At 40.9% G+C, this 21,346-nt stretch overlaps 2 protein-coding genes across 6 annotated transcripts in view; one reads left to right on the forward strand and one right to left on the reverse strand.

Annotated features, from left to right (window-relative positions):
* CDC40 (cell division cycle 40) overlaps positions 1-15,894 on the reverse strand; it is a 39,172-nt gene extending 23,278 nt beyond the window's left edge. For 2 of the 4 annotated variants that reach the window (XM_067293866.1, XM_067293865.1), the window contains exons 1-3: positions 15,694-15,894; positions 8,496-8,582; positions 6,732-6,861 (exon numbers count right to left, since the gene is read on the reverse strand). In XM_067293866.1, the coding sequence (XP_067149967.1) occupies positions 6,732-6,861; positions 8,496-8,582; positions 15,694-15,747 (271 nt within the window). In that variant the 5' untranslated portion in view covers positions 15,748-15,894. Of the gene's footprint in view, positions 1-6,731; positions 6,862-8,495; positions 8,583-9,676; positions 9,729-14,963; positions 15,183-15,693 lie in introns of those variants that run through there. The other 2 variants (XM_067293863.1, XM_013948989.2) reach the window with 2 other exon arrangements.
* A 478-nt stretch (positions 15,895-16,372) lies between these two features.
* WASF1 (WASP family member 1) overlaps positions 16,373-21,346 on the forward strand; it is a 103,313-nt gene continuing 98,339 nt past the window's right edge. For both annotated transcript variants that reach the window (XM_067293868.1, XM_067293869.1), the window contains exon 1: positions 16,373-16,534. The gene's annotated coding sequence lies outside the window, so the exon portion shown is untranslated. The remainder of the gene's footprint in view (positions 16,535-21,346) is intronic.

Raw genomic sequence — 21,346 nt, forward strand, 5'->3', positions numbered from 1 at the left:
CATCAACAAAGAATCACGTATCTGTAAAACTTGCAGCTGACAAAGATAAGTGTGAAGTGTTTCACTTAAGCGAAGGGAAACTGAATGACAAATACCAAAAAAAGGAAATAACTGATTAGGTGGTGGTGGGGGGGAAGGTGGCAAGGGTAGTAGTTGATTATAAACTTAGCAAGTCAATTTGACACTGTTGGGAAAAAAAGGAAAAGAGAAATCTGAGATTTTTTAAAAAAGGAAAAACTATGTGAAACATTGAACAGTGCTAGAAAGGCCCAGTCCAGAATACTGTGTCCAGTTTTAGGCAATGTATTAAAAAAAAAATCTAGAGAAAAAATTGAGAGTGACAAGAAAGATAAAATGTTTGGGGGAGGGCACATAGAAGAGAAGACTGAAAAAAACATGTTCTTCAGTTTAAAGAGCTGAGGAAGGACAGCAGGAGGGAAATGGATGGACCCAAAGGTAGTTTTCAATATGCAAAATACTAAAGCAACAATGATTCATGGTTTGATTGGGCTGATGAAGGGAATATGAGAAGTAGTTTGAGTATGCAGCAAAGAAGTTTCAGGGTGGTATCAATAAAATCTTAACCATCATTCTAGTGAAAAAATCACATATAGAGTATTTAGGTACATGGTATAAAAATAGGGCAGGAAAGTGCACAAGCGCATCAGGAACAATCTTGAAATAATCCTGACAACTTGGAGATTTGACTAGGTGACTGGTTTTCAAGGTGTTGTCTATGGATACAGGATCTGTGTGTCCCTTGACTACTTCTAGGGAGTGGAAGACAACAAGAAAAGCAGGTTTGTATTCAGAATACAAGGGTTCACAACATCTTCCAGAGTTAAAACAAAACAAAACAACAGTTTAAGGTCCACCATTAAGAAAAAAAATGGAGAACCAGCAGACCCGTCTAAGATTTGGCTTCTCCTTTTATATATTATAGGCCTGAACTACAATATTTTGTATCCTAGACAAAGAATAAAGAAACAGTAGTAGATCTCTGACTACTTCTAGTGCTGGTATCAGAGACATTTGCGATAAGGAAGCTGAAGTCTGGTTGATCTCAGAGAGCTGAGGTCTGCATTCAACACTTCTTCAGTTTCTGTGACCAGACAGACAGTACCACAGTGACTCAATTACAGCTAAGGTATTTTTGAATTTGTAGAAAATACAATCTGGAAGGGCAGCTTGTTCTCAACAGATTGTCTGCTGCAAAGAGGAGCTGCAGATCTTTAAGCACACTCTTGAAAACCTCTGCAATGCTTGTGTCAACTCCAAACTTCTGGAATAAAGGGTGCCTTTGCAAAATGGGTAGGTTTTGTCTAGATTAAAAAGGCTGCTGGTACACAGAAGGTTCAAAGAGTGCTTCTTGATTAAACAGTTTTGCAAAGACAACAATTAAAGAAAAATAAGCAATTTGGAATGACACTCCATCCTAAAAATGTCATATCCTCAAGCAAAAGATAGCACAGAAATTTGAAGATTCAGATAACAGTGAGAGCAATAAGCACAGAGTCCCATTTAAATTGAGAGTAGAGAAACAGAAAACCCAAACATGCATATAAAAATGGTAAAAGTTAAAAATACTATATAGTGAAATTTGAATATCATGCTTTAAATTAAGAAACTAACATAATTTGTAAGATAATATTGACATAATTGGAAAGAAATCAGACTCTGTCACCAGGTAGAAAGCATATGGAAGTAAATGGTGAAGCCAATGGGGAAAAACATGCTAAGGAAAGCTTATAGACAAATCAGAATAACAAGTTAATAGTGTTAACAAGCATTAGAGAATCCTTTGGATTGAAATTCCAGATGTAAGTAGGGGAAAGTACAGTTGCCAGTACTCTGTTACTACTGCTCAGCCAGAAAGGAAGCAAAAAGCATGAAACGGTAAAGGAGATTAGAGAGGTGCTACGGAAAGAAGCATAGTAATAATGAGATATTTTAGTCACCTCCTTGTAGCAGATTGTGCAAGTCTTGCATCAAGATGTGACGAAAACAGCATTCTTAGACAACATACCTGCCCCACAAAGCAGTCACGTTAGAGATTCACAAGAAAAGAAACAATTGAGCATTGAGGAAAATCTGATTTAAGATATTTCTATTAAGGTCACACGTTAATAGTGACTATAATATAGTACGAATCAACATTTTTGAGGAAGTAAAGACAAAAACATTTACTACAATCATCATAATATCAAAACAGGAGGGCTATATAAAACGAGGAAGATTTTAAAAAGAGTGGAAAGTAAGTAACAAAGGGCAAAGCCTTTTCTGAAAGCAGGGACACTTTAAATAAAGACACTATGTTGGAGAAAAAGAACTACTGCCTGCCAGCTATCAAAAGACGACTTTAAAGAGACCAGAAGGAAGTAAGCACAGCTGAACAGCATGTAAAGAGAAGCCATTAGAAATAGGGAAGTATTCTTCACAGAGCTGAAGTTGCATCCAAGTATGGAAAATACAAAGAATCAAACCCTGGCAGACTGAAAGTAAAATCTACAACAAAGCAGTCAAAAAACCCCCAAAACACACAACCCAAAAAGCGAGGATCAAATCACATAAGGTATGAAAAGTAACACATTAACCTTTTGTCAAAAGCCTCAGGAGCAGAAAGCATGCCAGACAGGATGTAAGGCCAATAGATGATCAAGGAATGAAAAGAGTGCTCAGAAAAGACAGCAACGTAGCAAATAAAAAAGGGATTTTTCTTAAACACATGTTCATTATGGAGGAGCTTGGGGATGCTCCTGTGCTAGAACCTTTCGTTATGGGTAACATGACAAAATATCTGTCTCAAAGTGAAATATCAGGAGACTAAACAAATAGACAGATGAATGGGATCAAATCACCAGGACCAGATGGTATTCACCCAAGAGAACTAAAGCTGAACCGCAGTGCATAAACTCTTGCCTAATATCACCTCAGTATGACAGAAATAGAACATATCAAATGTGATGCCAACTTTTAAGAGATGCTTCAGAGGAGATCTGGGGAACTGCAGGTCAACCAGCTCGACATTTGCATGGATAATGCAGTAGAAACTATAATAAAACAATTAGTAGGCTCTTGGATAAGCATTATATATTGCAGCAGAACAGCCAACACAGCTTCCTCTACAGGGAACTTAATGACAAAAACTCCAGAATATTTGTGAGACAAGAATCACATGGATGATGGAAACCTGGTTGACATTGAATGCCTCAAAAACAAACAAACAAACAAAAAAGAGACAAACAAACAAAAACACCCTAAGTTGCCCAGTGTAACACAGAGGTCTTCACATGGTTAATTTATTAAAAGATAGTAAAACAGTGGTTGGTTTCAACAGTGCAGGAAAGTCACTGGTGGATCCGTGCTTAAGCTCATGCTGTGCAACATACTGATAAATGATCTGGAAAAAGGGAGCAACTAGATGACACCAAGTTATTCAAGGTGGTAAAGAAAAATGTATCTAGACTTCAGAATTCCTAGGACCTTAATTCCTAGCCTCCCTCTTCATCAAATAATAAAGCCACAGAAGAGATTCATGGGGAGATTTCATGCTAAATACTGTGTACAGCTGTGCTCTTCATCGTGAGAATGAGATAGTAGAACTAGCACAGACAAGCACACCCAGAGGCATGGAAAGGCTTCACCAAAGGAATAATAAAATTGACCAAGAGCTTTTCAGGTGGAAAAAAGATGACAGAAATGAACCTATGGCTGAGAGCTATAAAATAACAAACAACACAGAAATGGTGAATAAGAAATGATTGCTTCTTGTTTCTTCCAACATAACAGATTTGGGGATATCAAGTGAAACTAGAAGGCTGCAAGTTCAATAAATTCGAAACAGAGGTACTTCTTCACACAAGGTGCTGATAAGCTGCAGAAAATTTATGGGGATCAAGAAGCAACTAGACAAATTTGTCAAAGAAAAAACAGATTCAATGAAAGTGAATAAATATAGAGACATTGCCCCTGGCCAAGAGACTGCCTATTGGAAAAATACTCAGACATATCATTATTTGTGTCGTTCTTCTATTTCTCCTTAGGCATCCATTGCTGCCCACTTGCCTAGGCCTAGGATGACCCTCAGTCAGCTCCAGCATGGATGTTCTGATCTATCCAAGCATCAGACAGAAAGAGTACTTTTGACAGAAAATACTTACTGCAAGAGAAATAGATGGGAAAGACTTTGTCCAACAAAAATAGCTGGGTTTTGTTTGTGATTAATATATAGATTTCTAATTGAATATGTATTAATTTTTAAGATGATATATAGAAATTTTATTTTCTTTTTTTCTTTTGAAACAAGACAAATTTCCATTTGAAGGTGCAGAGGCTCTGCAGCAGTTAAGCTATTTTGGATACACGATCTCTGTTACTAACCTTTCTCTCTTGTATCACACTTGATCTTCATTTATAGTTACTGGTTATCAAAATGCTAGCCACTGCAGATTTGTTTGAGACCTCCTACCATAGCATAATGCAGCTAAACAGCCTAACTGTGGCCAAAGGTCTCAAGATCTGCAGCTTTCAATTAAGAGATCAACTTTCTGTTCTTCCAATATGCTAAAACTTAATTAGCCATTGAAAACACATATGAATTAGATTTATGCCTAGCAATTATATTTGTACTTTTATACTTGTTGGTCTTTTCCAAGAAGATATTTATCATTTCCTTCCAAAATGAAAAAGAGAATATTGAATTTTTTAACAGACAACTTTTTGACAACTTAAATGAATGCTGCTTTTAACAGCTCACAACAGACTTACTAGCTAGCTAGTAAGAATCATGCTCATCTGCTGCATCTTCTAGGTTGAACTTCAGCTTCTCAGAGCTGTTCTTGCAGTTTAAACTGCCTAGTACAGCCTTTTCATAGCTCCATTCTTACTGTATCCAGATCATTATCTACTGAACACTTCTAGAAAGCTAAATGTGATAATTGCAGTTGCCAATATTCTCAGTCTTGAAAATACATTTTCATACTCTCTTGTGATACAGTATTTAAGGCAGTTACTGCACATTGATGATATAAACCAGCAGCAGAAGCTTTGAGTAGGCTTTGAGGAATAGTTCTACCTTCCCTCAAACTAAATGTTGCAAACAAAAAAATCAAACACTATTTGCCCGCAGACCCTTCTTTCCAATATATATCTAATGCCCTCACAAAAAGAAAAAAACAACAAACAGCGCACAACACACAGAGTGCAACATATAATTTCACTGAATAAAACCAACCTGTCTATTCGGATCCCGAATAGGCTCCTAGACCCACATTGTCTGTCAAGTTCTAATATTAAAATTGCAGAGAAGTTACAGTTATGCCATGAAACTAAACATCCATTTCTTAATATCTATATTTTGCTGATGATATTCCATGCCCTGGCAGCTCAGTGAGAAGTACCTATTAGCTAAAACTGTGTAAAAGAAAAACCCATCTTAAACCCACTTCAAAGTGTAACATTTACAAGAAAACCTTTAATCAAACCTGAAGAAAAATTGAGGATGTTAAAGTCTCAGATTTTAGGTAATTTTTCATCCAGGTTTCAGTGTAATACCTGCCTCCCAAGTGTTAGCAATAAAGATGTTAGTAATAAAGTCCCAACCTCTTCCATTACGGAATGCACCAAGTGAATTCATGCATGCATACAGCCCTAATGCAGTTAAGGGGAATCGTGTGTGGGGAGGTGATTCTGAGGTATGACAATGTGAGGGAGTGGTCTTTTGAATGTAATTATGGATAAAAAAGAAAGTTGCAAGTCTGCTGTGCAAAAAGTTGAGCACAGAGACACTTTATAATTTGCACAGATAGTATCAGAATTTGCACAGCAGACTGAATTTGGAGGTTATAAAGCGATGAAAAAGAGAGCGCATGCACAAGGCTTACAGTGAAACACATGAGAAAAATTAACCAGTGTTATATGTCAATACATGGTGGTTTCATTCTCTCAAACATATCCCAAAGAATTCTTAGAAACCATAGTCTTTCCACATTTTCTTTATAAGAAAACCCATTTTTCTTAGAATCCATAGTACGTTTGTTTGAAATGCAAGTCTCCCCAAAACTCAAATGTTTCATTTTTCAAACGCAACTATAAGCGAAGTTTTTCTGAGATAAAAAAGACGCAATTATAATAATTACCCTTATGGAGACACACCTCTGGGGAAAGAAAAAGCTCTAGCAAATGCTTAAAACTTCTCATAAGGCTTCTTCTGAGGCTGCATGCTTCAGTGACATACAGTATTTTTGGCAGAGGTACTCCCACTTTCTGTGACTCCCATTCATTCAACATGTATCTACAGAGGCAACTTCTGTGAAGAACCTGATACTTCAGAAAGGCACTTTCTTTTAGCTGAGAGTTACCTTTAGTTAGAATCACATGAAAGAATCGATTTGCATAACAAACCTACAGTTATTTGTTATATTACAGTGTGAGATTTTGATTTTTTGTCTTCTACACTGACACAACTAATAGAAGCCTTAATTAAAAGTGGTTTGGTAGGAGCTCATATATTTGATTAAAGTTTCAGAGGGAATTACCAAATGAGATTTCCCAAATAAATACTATGACCTACAGCTGTACAGATTCTCAAAGGCTTTTCCCCATTTTATTAACACTGCTAAACGGCCATTTATAGAACTTGAAGTCCTATTAACTGTTCTATACAGAACAGCTTATTTTGTCAAACCTGGGCATAATAAAAGCGGAGGTGAATTTCACTGTTAAGAACTTACCATAGGTTGCAAATGTTCTTCTTTGCTGTTCAAACATGAAATCATTGATGTGAGCTGGTTCTGCATATCCAGAAAGCATATTTCTAGGTGCAGCCATTTGCTGAGTCCTAAATGGGTTTTCTGGTCCAAACTACATCAATAATGTTAAAAGAAAGTATATCAGAATTACTAATTTAATAAAATAATGCACACATATATAGGTATAAAAGAGAAAGAGCAAGTGAGAAAGAATGGTTTGTGTTTCAAAAATGGTAATACAAAGCGACTTCAGCTTTCTTTTTCTTTATGACTACCAAATAAACTTCCTAGTCTGTTATTGCTTTGAACAGCTAGTTTCATGGTTGAACTTTCTAACCTATATTACTGGTAGGGAGGACAAATCAATAGCAATTACTCGACACAAAAGACTCCCATTCAGTATGCGATCAATACAAGCATATTCAAAAGAAAAGACAATAGTATATTATCTCTTGTAAGCGGGAGAAGGAGAAATCAAGTCCTACAAAAATCTTTATTTAATACAGAAATTACACGGCCAACACCAGTTTTGTGCACGTAAAAAGCTGTTAGGGGACTTGCTGCATTATTGCAGAAAAAGCAGTTATGAAACCCTGCCTTGCCTTCTTGCAAGACGACAAATGCCCAAAGTCTTCCAGATCTTAGCATGGATAAGGGAAAGAAGGTATCTGAACAGTGAGTGCAAATAAATACAATATGCTGAGACTAATATCAAACTGAATTTAATTATAACAACTGTACTTGTCAATCAAGTTCACAGACACCTGACTGTCCCACATTAGGTTTTCCTAACTGAAACATTTTTAACACCACGGTAAGTTTGCTCACCACTATGCTAAGCCTGAAACCAGTATTTTGCTCACATATCTTATGGGTTTGATATGGCCTGTCTAAAGTTGCAAAAATGTAAATTTGCTTTGAAAAGGCCTGTTTTTGTGGTTCCACAAAAGGTTTTTTTAAACATAAAGCACAATGAATGTAAGAATTTCATATTGACACAGGGTCACCTTAGACAGCATGAACAATTTATGGAACTAACCAGCCTCTGTCTGTCTGGAACGCTAACCCCGATCTAACACTAGACAAACTGTACAAAGAAGTCAAATACTGAGAAAAGTTAAGTGCTTGAACAGTTATTTTTATTCTTTCAGCTAGCCTGTCAGTTAAATTAAAATAGCAAGTGGTTCACACTGCACCAGGCTGACCAACTTCAGTGCAAATGGTTTTGCACTATGTACATTTAGAATAACATCGGTTACTAAAATACTTAAATATCATTGACGTGAATAGAGTTCTATTGATAGTACTTAGATTTTAATTTTGAATTCTCTTCTTATAAGCCATGTAGCCACAAGTCATCTTACAACCATTCATTTTGATCTAAGTAGCACGCTGAGTACATAGTGAAAATGTGAAAATAGTAACAAACCATTTTCATGCAGTTTATCTGTTTTACTGAATACTTTTATGCGATCTTCCAAGCTTGATTTTTAATTTTTGTAGCTCTGAATTTGATGAACACTTCAAGAAGCTTCTCTCAGAACAGCTTTATGCAGAAGAATATTAAAATTCAAGCATATAAAAGCACCACCATCACACCTCTATATTATCTTTTCTCAGTTTGCCCAAACTATAATCCTAAATCCAGCAAGCATCCAAAAGAAGATACATCTTATTTGAATTTCACATTAGATTAATGGAACCTCTTCCCTTTAAGCCAAATACATTTCTGGTCTAATATCTTACCTCAGGTGCAAACATGGTATCATAAGTGGGATTGTACTGAACCTCCTTGGTAGCAGGATCAAGGTGGACTCCTGTTTCCACATCTTCCTAAAATAGAACAGGCACGTTAACAAAACATTTTTTACATATACTTTTAAATATGACATTAACTCCATTTCAGACCAAATTAGTTTTTTTCTTTAAATTGACATTTTTAGGACTGGAAAGGAGAATAGTAACTTGGCCAAATTTCTATTTTTTTAAAACATTTACAAAAACAATGTTGAGCATTCACTGAAAAACTGAATCTGATATGCACATGGAATTTTGTACATATGTATTTTTCTTTAAGATTTCATGCACACACTTTAAAAATCACAGCAAGACTAGAGGCAAGCTTTATTTTTGAGGATGTTTGAAAACCTATCTTATAAAGAAGAATCAATTGAAATGGTCACTAATTTAATGTACAAGTATGAAAGCTAGATTTCTACAACAAGTAGAAGGCAGAAGTCTAAGATAACTGCTTTGAAGGATATTTGGGAAAAATATTAGAATTTTAAAAGAGCAAGTATATGTATAACACATTGAGGTTCAGAGAGCCCAACAAACCCTTATCTCTAAGTCTTTACCAAAAGGTATAAATATAATTCAGTTACAGTTTTTAAATGCATTTCCAAGCCTGTCATGACAAAAATTTAATTTGATAGTTGAAGGTACAGGAAAGCGGGGCTAACCAAAAGAGTAACTTCTAAAATGACTCAATGAGAAAAACTCAGAAGGTCACACGCAGCTGAAGCAGAAGACAGACAAGATGAGAAAGAAATGGCTGATTCGGCGGCAGTGCTCAGAACAACCTGGTTTCAAGGAGCTCTACAAAGGCTCATGCACATTGATCCTACATTGACACTACATTTTCAAGTTAAGGGCTCAGTTACACAAAGGAGAATGTTATTTTGCTGCATTATACTGGTGTTGCTACCTGTGCTCTTATTCCAAAATAAATGCTTTTTCAAAAGGAATTTATAATGTGCTTATATATTGATACAATTCCGAATAACTATACTGAAAAAGTTACCTAGCATCAGAGTGTTTAATGCTTACAGACAAGGGGAAACTTTCAAATGCAACTGCAATCCACAGAAGGAAGGGTTACAACAGAGGATCAAATTTTAGTAGACACATCTTTAATAAAAAATTACCTCAAACTCGTTCATCTTTTGTATTGTAGTATCTTGAAAGAGCAAAATGGCATGTTCTATACTTATTTAACATTGTTGGCTATTCTCTGGCATGCCATGCCCAGAAGCTCTTTTTTACTAATTCAACAGCAGGTCAATTATAAACAAATTTGTGTAGGTATGCAAGACTTAAAGGGCTTTAAAACCCGATTTTCTAGAACACAGGAAGAAAAAACAAAAAACAAAAACCCATCAGTACCTATGTATAGAATAAAGATCTTTGGCTTATTACCCGATTATGTTCAGTTAAAACTGCCTCAAAAAAGGTGTTTTTTTTGTTTGTTTTTTTTTTGCAAAAGCCAATGACATGAGCAATCCTATCAATTGTTTTTAACATACTGTCTTAGAAGAATTGTAAGCTCAACTAGAAAGCTTTATTCTCACTGTATAGCAATTATTTTAACAGGCAGGTCCAGACATAGCACTGCTCTTGCTTGAGCCCTCAGTGCTGCCAACTCTGATTGACCTCATTTCTCTCATCACACAACCTTTCCGATTCACTAGGCCAGGATGACAACAGCTATTGGTACGTTCACAGCCCTGACTTTCACACACTATGAACTTGCCTGGGAACAGCACAGCAGGCCTAATCCAGTCATTCAGCAACAGAAACGGACCATCTCGCTCCCCCTCCCCACCTCCCACTACAACAGGAGCATACCGAAACCACTTCCCAACCTGTATTACCTATACACTTATATTTTCTTTCACAGCTCCATGACCTAAGGACATTTTCCATGGACAACTTTTTCAAGTTGTATCATACTGCCTACTCTTCAGGCTAGGCTTCACATCTTATCAACCAGCCTTGTAATTTTGAAAAGTAAAAATCAGTGTCAAGGACAATATGGCAACATTTATCCGATCAATTGTCAGTGAAATTTAAACAGCTATCAGATTACTTGAAATTATGACACAGGTTTTTTTCCCCCTGTACTTTAAATTGAAAAAGACAGATATCTAATTTTGCAAAAATGCCAAGAATTTTGCAGTTCTATTCTTCCTCCTCTTTTCTCCCTGTTAAGTCCTATTATCTGCCATTCGGCAATTGAGCAGGGAAACAGATTGTGCCCTGAAAGTCGCTCCTCTACAGGATGATTACAGCAATTCTGGTTCTACTTCAGCATCCATGGAACAGTGCTGAGTCACGTGGAAGTCGCACAATATGTTCACTCCTCGACCACCACAAGCACACTCCTTCTATGTGAAAACCACTGAGCCCTGAAATTGCAGCGCATGTTATGTTTAGCAGAGCTACACTGCCCAAGACCTCCAGCCTTACTCATGAGTTCACATATTTGTGCATCGAATGATGATCTGTTAAACATGCTGCTGAAACACATCGAGGTTATCTTTTCACTATGCCACTTTGCTTTTAGCTATCTACCAACAATTTGAACATGTCCCAATTCCTGACTTTTGGTCAACATATGATAAATGTTGGTTTGAACACCATTATGAGACTGGCAGTAACAGAAACAAAAATGTATACCATCAAGACCAGCCATCATTAACCTAGTCCACCACCCATTTTAGAAAAAGGTGAGCTATCTGCATTGGGGCTTTCTTTCTTGTGAGAAGAACAAACTTCTCATCAGCAATCACAAGCCCCCTCCTCTGCACACAGTGGAAATCATCAGGTAAAAGCTTCAGCCGTGGAACTGGCAGAGGCAGCTTGTGTTTGCTGCAACTCAGACATGGTACAAATATGTGCTTTCTGGCAGGTTACAATATTATTAAAGGGGACACTTGAAGATATAAACTCCATATAACCTGAAAGAGAAGAAAGTTTTCAGAAAGTAATGTTTTACTGAATATGACTGTATTGAAAGACATAATAAACTATTCTGCAAACTTCAGCTCTACATATCTTCTCTCCGCTTTCCTCAGCATTGTTAAGAAGAGCTCAACTGAAATACAGTGGCCATATTGGCACCATGTATCAGGTAAGATATAAGCCACTGAAAAGGGTGCAGAAGAGAAAAATCAAGAAGGATCAAAGGTCCAAGAAAACACAACCTGTGAAGAAAAACAGGACAACCTAATTTAGCCTTGACAAACATAACTTGATTAACTAGACAGGCACCTATCCGCTCTCCAAAGAAAAGAAAACGGCAGCCTTAAGACATCCCAACGTCTAAGGGAGAATAAGAACAAGATAAGCGTAGAAGATACTTCTCTCTCTGCACTCTCCCAATCTCCAACTATCTTCAGTTCAGACTTCCTGAGCTTGAAGAAATGTGTATTTGCTGGCACCCCTTCCCTCCAATGGATCTTTTCCAAATATTTGTCCAGACTCTTATAGCAATGTAAACTTCTCACATATACAACGTTCCTTGGCATAGGAATAGCCTATGTTTCATGAATAGGAATATTCATAAAGAACTTCATCCTTTTGTTTGTTTTGAATCGAGCTCCTACTAGTTAGCCCATAGTTCTTGTACTGGAAGAGGCAGTGAGTATTCAAACCTCTCTCTCTATGCCACTTAATGATTTTGTAGATCTCCATCATAATTTCCACCTCAGTCACCTCTATTCCAATTTTGGCCTGCTCGATAATTCCTCAAACAGACATGGTACCTCTGATCAACGCTGCTGTCCTTCTCTGAACTTTCTGCAGTCCTGATATACCCCTTTTAAGATGAGGGGACCAGAACTGCACACTTTCTTCCTCTGCTGTCTTCCTTAAGACACTGCCATTTTTTCAGCACTTTACGGGAGCTGAGGGATAGCAGCAGCAATCTACACTTTCATTTAATTCAGTTTTCCTATTTAAAGTTAGTTAAAAGAAAAGTATTACTGGATGGAAATAACCAATAATTATAACTCAATCTTATTTTCTATGAGTAAATTTAACATCAAGATCAGCAGTAGGCAAATTGTAACACGCAGACTTGTAAAACAAAAAGGGTGTAACTAAAGCCATCCTCTCAAACTTTTAAACACAGTTACAACTCATTAGTATAGTTTTCAATTATATTTACGATGTAGAGACAAGAATGATGTAGAGACAAGAACAGCTGATTTTTGCAGAATAAAGAACTACATCTTGGAGTAGCATCTGAGGGCTATATATGATAAGTACATTTAACTAACACCAAAAAACAAATGCTGTGGCTGAGTGTGGTAATAATTAAGCCTTGCTAATAGAGTTAGGAACCTATTTCTCTTAAAGTACATCCAAGTCTAAAGTCTGTGCAAGTAAACAGGCTGAAACTGATAACTAACCAGAAACAGGTACAATGATTAGAATTAGAAAGCAGAGCACCAATTACTCAAGAGTTACATTCTTAACTGCCAAAAAGCCACACACAAGTGTGCAGCTGCCATTCATACTGTATGACTAACCCTCCTAGCCTCCCCTCTTATCGCCATCCTTTCTTTTACAGGATGGCCTCTTCTCCTCCCTTATTTCCATTCCTGGTCCCTTGTGTAATATATATCCATGCATTTAAGTGTACTCAATCCTTATTCATGTCGAAACAACATTTGCACAAGTGAAAAGTGATACTAATGAACTGTAACTCTGCTTTCCTCCTCACTCAACTTGCTGTTTTTCCAATGCAGCACTGAGAGAATTCCTTAAGCATCATTTCTTTTACGTTTGTTCAGTTAGGGCTAAATTCTAATTCTGAAGAATTAGGAAAATTCCTAAGGGAATGACCAACAAGTTTCCATGCTTTTTGGTGGGACACTCTCATTTTTAGACATGGGAGGCGTTGAGGTCATGTTGTCCATCAGCTTGAGACCAGTAATCCTTTCTTGAACAGCACAAGTCCGGAAAAAAGGCTTTTCTGAGAAACGATCTGTTTCTCCTCAAAGGAGACTGTGCTGCTAGAAGAAGCTCCAGTACACTGTGCATTTAGTAAGCCTTAGCTTGAAGTCATCGATTTTTTAGTTATATGCATCTCATCTATGATTTCAAACAAAAAAGAAAGACAAGATTTTAATAAAACATTTCAGTTAGCAGAATGCCTGCCACAGAGACTGTCCTAGAGGTGTTGGTGGACACCCCCTTTCAAAGCACAGTTGGGCAAACAACTTTGAATGGGATGTACTATTGACACAACTAACTCCCCAGCTTCTTGTTCACACTGCTGCAACGGGCACTTAACTGTGCATTGGTGCAGATACATTGTGAACCAGGTTGAGGAACTGATCCAAAAGAAAAATAACTGAAAAGATTTTTTTTTCATCCACATCAATTTCCTGATGTCATTCACCAAGTAACTGTATAAACATTTGTGCTGGCATGGCAAAGGGGAAACCTGTTGCCACAGCCTTAGAAGAGCAAAGAGCACAGACAACACTTATCATTCACATTCAAAAAACATTACAGGTATTAATTACCGTTCCTTTCAAAGTTTGTACAAGACAGTCTGCCAGAGGCTGCAAATCAAGAAGTTACACACCTCTAGACCTCAAGGGATAACAAAATGCACATATAATAAGTGCAATAACATGCACAGGCAAATATGATCATCTGTGATAGTATATGTATTAGCTGAGGACGACAAAATGAAGAATTCCATGCACCTACTTGACACAAAGTAAGAAGCATTTTAGGACAGTAGGAAGCAGCATGATATTACACCAATACTCTCTACAATAAGATAACATGCTTTTGAGTGGAAACAAGTTGTCTATACTAAAACAAACAAACAAACAAAAAACCCCAAACCAACTCAACACCTTCCCCTGCTTCTTAGGGTCACAAAGATGAGCCAATGCAATCCTGTCCTGAGCTCAGAAGACGAAGTTTTCCCACGCAACATCAGAGTGAAAACAGAAATAGCGATCGGCTTTCACTGCTGCTCTTCAGAGCAGGATTCAGTTGCACTAAGCCTATCAAGTTGGTATCGATTTCACCCCACCACCTGGGCAAATTACACAGAAAAACGGTGCATCTTCAACTCAGGGCAACAAGAGACAGGGATATCCGTTGAACTCCCAGCAAGGCACGGCTTTCAGATAGAGGTAATACATTTTAACAAGCTTAATCGCTACAGTTTAAAACAATAATAATAATGATAATACCCCGACAGGCTCTCTGACACCCCCGCCACCCTGCGCTCCGCGGCCTCCCGAGGGGGCCGCCTTGCCGCGGCCGGCGGGCTGCAGGCCCTCAGGCTGAGGCGAGGCGGACGGCAGCGTCCCCCCCCCCGGCCGGAAGCAGGCCGGGGTCAACGCCGGGGGCCCGGCCCGGGCACTCCCCGGCGCCGGAGGCCGGCAGGGAGGCAGCGCCTACCTTCACGGCCACTTCCGGGGCCGAGTCGACGGGCAGGGCGGGCGGGGCGGCGGGGGGCGCGCGGAGGTGCAGCACCGCGTCGCGGCTGGCCAGGACGACGGCGGCGGCGGCGGCGCGGCCCGGGCCCGCCTCGGCCTCAGGCTCCGAGTCCGGCTCCGAGTCGGAACCGCCGTAGGAGGCGATCGCGGCGATCGCCGCCGACATCTTGGCGCGGGGGACGACGGGAGCGCGCAGGTCCTGGCAGCTCCGCGGCGAGCGCCTCTGCCCCCCCCCAGGCGGAAAGGGAGGGTGGGGCTGCGTGACAAAAGGGAGATCAGGAAAACCTCAAATACGCTTTAAAAATATAAATTATGGTTTTCTATGAGCCACGCGGGCAGTCCGAGGGGCGGTTTCATCTCTCGCTGCCCTTGCTGGTGGTATTTAACCTTTCAGGACTCCCAGGCGGGACTACGAACTGCCGCACGCCCCGCGGAGCCGCCGCTCCCGGGGGCGGTGGACGCTGCCGTCCCGCCCCCCCGGGCACGGGGATTCAAAGCGTCCCGCTAGCCGGGGAAACGAGGGAGCGGGGGCTTCCCACAGCGGTTCCCAGGGAACGCGCTGGTAACGGTGACGGGGGTGAGAGCTGAAGCCTGGAAGAGCACAGCTGCCCCTGGGCAGCGCTGCGCTGCGCACCCAGCCGCTGCCTCAAGTGCGCACGGAAGCATCCTTAAAGGAGGCTACAGCCCCTTACTTTGTTTGTTTTCTTGCACTTGCTTGCGCCTCGCGTAACGACAGAAGAAAACATTCAACAGAGCGGGCGCAACAGTTCGCGGGCGACCACATCCTCTCCCGCGCGAAGGTTTTTCACCATCTTTTCAGGAGACGTAGCCGCGGGGCGGGCTATCTCCCCCCCGGGGGTACCTGGAGCGGCACGGGGGTCGCCTCGGCCCCGGCCGGAGCCCGGGGGCGGACCGCTCGGCCCCGCCCCTCCCGCGCCGATTGGCTGCGAAGAGCCGGCTTGGAACACGTCACAATGCCGGGCCCCGCCCTCCCCTTGTTGGAGAGACGGGGGCTGGCGGGCCGGACCGTACCACCTGCCGTTCGCGGGGTGGGGGGGGACCCGCACGCGCGGCGCCCGGGGCGGGCTCGGGGCGCCCCTCCCTGCCTGCCCGCCGCCACGGGGCGCGGGGCGGCGGCGCCGCGCGGGCATGGGCCGGCCCGAAAGGCGGGCGGGGAGGCCAGGGCCGGCGGCCGGGTAAACAGCCCTCCCTCCCCGCCTCGGCGCGCCGGGGGAGAAGCCCCTCCTCCCACACACACACACGCTGTTCTGTGTCTATTGTGAAGCCTTCGGGGGAGCTCCGCGCCGCCGCCGGAGCCGCACGCGCCCCCGCCGCCTCTCCCCCCCGCCGCCCGCCCTCCCGGCGCGGAGCCAGCGGCCTCAGCGCGCGCGGAATGGCAGGAGCCGTTTGAAGTCCCAGTGCCCGACGGCCGCGGGTGCAGCGCGAGGAGCAGGCGGAGGGAGGGGCGGCGGCGAGCGGCATGAAGGTGTGAGGGGCGGCCGCGCACGGCAGCCGGGACGCGCGGGCTTGCGAGTAAGTGTCCCGCGCCCCTTCTCCTCAGCCCCCGGGGCAAGGGCGGGCGGGCGGCCGGGCAGGCGGGAGCCCTGCGCGACGGGGCGGGAGCCCACACGCCCGCTCCCCTTCCCTCCGCGCTGCGAGGCGTGCCGCCCCCACAAAGGGAGCCGCGCCAGGTGCGGGACCCCCCGCGCCCGCGGCTCCGGAGCCCCCTTCCCCCCCCCTCCCCCCAGCGGTTAGGGGAGGAGGGGGCCGCGGTTGTGGCGGAGCCTGGCGCCCGCCTGGCCGCCCAGACCGTGCGCCCTGCGGCCGGACCCCGTGAGGCGGCGGGAGGGCAGGGGAAGGCACCCCGCCCCCTTCCCCGGGCTGGGGTGGGCGGTTGGGGCGGAGGGGGGGTGAGGGGGCGCGCGGGGCGGGGGGGGAGATGGATGACGTCACCCGCCGCCAGGTGCGCGCGGGTCGCGCGGGTCTGAGCCAGAGGCGTGCTCGGGGCTGGCTGCCGCCGCTTAATTTATGTAACTGGGGCTGCGGAGGGCAGAGGTGGGGATGGATGTGATGGGGCTGCGTGCGATCTGCCTTTTGAAGACGAGCAGATTCGATCAAATTCGCTGCAAATCTGCCCACTGAAACACTGCTACCATTGTTCAGCTGTCTTGGAGATCTCGGCTGGCTGGTAGCAGGAGAGCTTCCAAGGCCACCCCGGGAAGCGTGCAGCTTCCAACTTTTCCAGACAGCAAAACGCCTCTCTCTCTGCCCGTTTCACTTGTGGACTGAATAAACGGAAAGCAGAGAATGCTAAAGGGCTTTCCACTTTCACGTTAGGCATTTACATTGCATGTACTTGCACCTGAAGCAGTATATTGCAGGTACCTATGATTTCCTTCCATGTTGCATGTTTTTTTTCAGAATTGCAGTGAACACATAGTGACATCTACAAGTTAAATGCTTTAATTTCATTTACTATCCTTTCTGGTAATTGCACACCTAAATGCCTTAACTTGAGAAGAAATAACTTGAATTCTTTTAAAAATGTTGAAAGAATAAAACCTAGGGGGAAATAAAAAAAAAAAACTTCATTGCATTATAGGGGTGAAGCAAAGTGTTGTATTTAGAACTGTTTTTATTAAACACAGGTGTACCTCTTTGTATATTAGAATCAGGATTATGAAAATGACTTTGCAAGGGTTTTAGGTAAGAGTCCCATGTTTTCAACATTGAGACCTTTCTTTTGTTTGTATCTCCACCAGCTGAAGTATACTATGTTTGACTAGTACTTCAGATGGTATTATGAATTGCCTTGTTATCTTAAAATACATGGATGATGAATGTGTAAATAAGGTAAGCTATATGACACTTCACATGAATCACAGCTTATTAATATCAAAAGTGGATCTTTCACTGTGGTCGATTTGTTTGTTGCCAGTAATTGTTAACTGGTTCCATATGACTGCATTCCTTGTTTTCTTGGCATGCAGCTTCTGGGTGTTGTCTGAAGTTGCAAGGTGCGCTTCCTGAAAAGTGAAATAGTTCAAGATCTGTTTGTGCAACCAGTCTACAATATTTTGTTTTGAGAATTGTGTTGAGAATGATTAATGTCTTGATTCTGCTTTGTTATCCTTGAATCTCAGTGTTTAATTGACAAAGCTTGATAGTTTTCTTAAACTGTCTTGTGTCCAGATATCCTAGATTACTTGTGAGTAAAATTTAATTATTTGAGGTTCTAGATGCGGTCATTGTACAGCCTATAGGAATCGCTTGCTGGTTTGAATTAGTTGTCTTTTTCTTACCGTCAGGGTACTATATAAGTAAGCATGGAAGAAGTCAGGCAGTGTTTCACTCAATAAAATCTCTATTTGCTTAAACTGTAGACGAGATTAATTTTTACCAAGCATTCAGATGTAATTTCTTAGTATGAAATACTGACTTGACTGTGCTTTAATTAGGAAGAAGAAAAGCATAGACGGGTACTATACATGGATTGCCTAAAATCTACCTTCTATTGAAAAGACTGAGGAACTACTGCTTGCCATTTGTGTCTAGATAATATTTTAACACACAGCAACTGTTAACTGGATATTTGTGAATTTAGGAAAGGGTTGCTTGATATCAAGCAAATTAAAAGATTGATACAGCTTTTTAAAAAGTCTTCTCATTGGTTCTTATACACTGCAAGTATGTTGTTCTGTTTTAATCAGGGCCTAGAAAACATATGTTTTGGGTGAGGATGAAACCTGTTCTGAATGAAACAGCCTGAAGTAGTGGGTGGAAGATGATTTGGGATTCCTGGCTTTTCTTTCCATCTAGCTATTTCACTGCTGTTTCTCCTTGCAGTCACTTTGACTCTTATTTCTCCAAAGGGAGATAAAATTGTTTTCCTTTATACGGTTCTTTTGCATATAAAAAGGGCCATTTGGCACTTGTTTGTTACTACTCCTGGTGGTGAATACCTTTCAGGTACCTTTCTTCCTTTTCCCCCCAGGTGAAAAAATAAGAACTATTTTAAAAGAGTAGTTCCTTGAGCAGTGGAAGCCTGAAGCCTTGGCTGCTTCTTACTTTTTTTTTTTTTTTTTTTTTTTTAAATCTCAGGAATGATTGCACGTGCTAATGGAATATTTTTTTCCTTCTTGGAACATCTATTGTCTCTTCCTTTTGTGGATCATCTAACATCTTAATGCATGCTGCAGCCTTTCCCTAAGCCAGGACACTCATAGCATCTTGATTTCATGAACTTAATGTTTTCTTTGGCAATTGTCTTTGAGACCGCTATCCTTCTGTCAAATTTGATTGAAATCAGCCAACAGGTTCAAAGGTATGTGGGAACGCATGGGGGAAAACCCCCCACACAACGCATCCTACATAAGCCTAATTTCCTTAAAAAGCTGGGGTAAAAATAGAACGTGAAATGTTGAGTTAAGATTTAATGTATTTCCTTCATTTCACTATTTTCTTCCCTGTAATAGATAATGAAGTCTGTTTCCCTGTGTTCTTAATATGTTCTGTCCTTTTCCTTTATTAGCTCTTCTATAGCTCTTTTTCTCTCTTTCTGTGATGGATGTGCTTTATCTCATTCCCTGTGTTTTCTGCTGGTTTTTCTTCCCTGTAGAAGATGCTACTGAAAATCCCGTTGTTTTTTTTTTTTTTTTCCTGTAATTTTTGTAGCATTCTTAAACTGCTATCAGCCCACTTGCATATGCACTAACTTCTCATCTACCCAGATCTGTAAATCTACGGTTTGGAAAAAAAAATTCTCAGATACATATCAAGCAGAGGATTGAATGAAAATATGAGGCTCTGTTGTCCATGGGAAACATCCAGTTAGGAAGAAAATGAGTTTATTTTTATTTTTATTTATTCCTACGCTTTTTGGCTGCTGAGAAAAGGTATTGTGGTGGAAGTCTTACTGGGTTACTGTTACTGCATTTGGATTGGACTTTGTACCCTTATACGTATCTGATGCAACTTAATGTACTATTTTAGTTAGGAAAGTGAAACACTTTTTATAACTTATGCTCTGTCTTTTCCACCACCTTACAGCCTGTGACTGCTGCAAGGATGATAATACTTCTTTTCCAGTTTTGGGTTTTTTTTGGGACTGCGGCCCAGTTTCTCAAAGATACCAAGGCGCCAGATTGCAATAGGAGTTCTGTGTTGCAGTATATCTGGCTCTAAGTATTTGGGAGGGATCTTGATGTCGTCTAACACAGATTACAGCCTATAGGTTTCATGTTTACAAGACTTGGTTTCAAAAGAAAACAGATATGGGATAGGGCTGAAAAACAACTGCTTAGACCATCATACTTATTTCAAATGACTTTGCAAACAAAAAAAAAATTATGCAGCTCCTCCCTAGAGGTCAGAAGCATTCTGTGCAACCTACTTGAACTACTCAAGTGCTTACGCAGTTGCTGTAAGCTGCATCTCGTAAGATCAAGACTTAAATTTCTAAATTCTGACTTATCTAATTGTGCCTAACACAAGTTGAATGAAGAATGTATCAGAGAGGCAGCACAACATTAATTCTAGACTTCCAGGAAAGTAAATTAGTGTAATTAGAAATTCTTTAATACTGTGTTTCTTAATCCTCTGAATGATTTTTAAATCAGTTAAAACACAGAAAATATAATCAAAAATATATACATTTCTAAAAATAGATTTATTGTTATAGGAGCTTATATTTTGGGGGGGGAAGCTGAATGAAATGCTAGCTTACTTTTGCTACTTTGATGTGTGTGTAAGTTCATTTATTATAACAAAGAAGTAGAAAATAGGAAATGTAGTTACATTTTAACAAATTACTTAATAAATAGCAGAAATAATGCATAGTTTGAGTTTATGCCTTGCTAGTGACTGGGTGTTAATTAGATACTATGGTTGCAACATGAATTTAATCTTTAGACATCAGAGAATCCATTCAGAAGTAGCTTATTAAGAGTATCTTACCGGACACTTAAAACTTATTAGAAAAGAGGAATCAATTCTTAATCCTTCTTTTTTTTTGACAGCTAATAAAAGGTATTAAATTCTGTTAAAAATTTCCTGTAGCTAGAGCATTTGTATTGTTTCTTTCCTCTTTTTCCTGCTGTCTGGTAAGCTGCATTTGTTTACTGGGAGTGTTAATAGAGTCTCTGTTCTCTATTTGGCCTCTTGTTTTCACAGGTTTGGAGAACTTTGATGTACTTGAGGCAAATTTGGTAGAAATTGGTTGATAGATTTTAAAGTTTTTAAAGAGGAACTTTTGTCAAATATTCTGCAAGTGATCTCATACATTCTCTTTGCCTAGGAAACAGATCTAAAAATTGTTGACGTGAGCCTGAGTGCTCTTAAAAAAAT

This window comes from Apteryx mantelli, chromosome 3 (assembly GCF_036417845.1).
Source record: "Apteryx mantelli isolate bAptMan1 chromosome 3, bAptMan1.hap1, whole genome shotgun sequence".
NCBI classification, from domain to species: Eukaryota; Metazoa; Chordata; class Aves; order Apterygiformes; family Apterygidae; genus Apteryx; species Apteryx mantelli.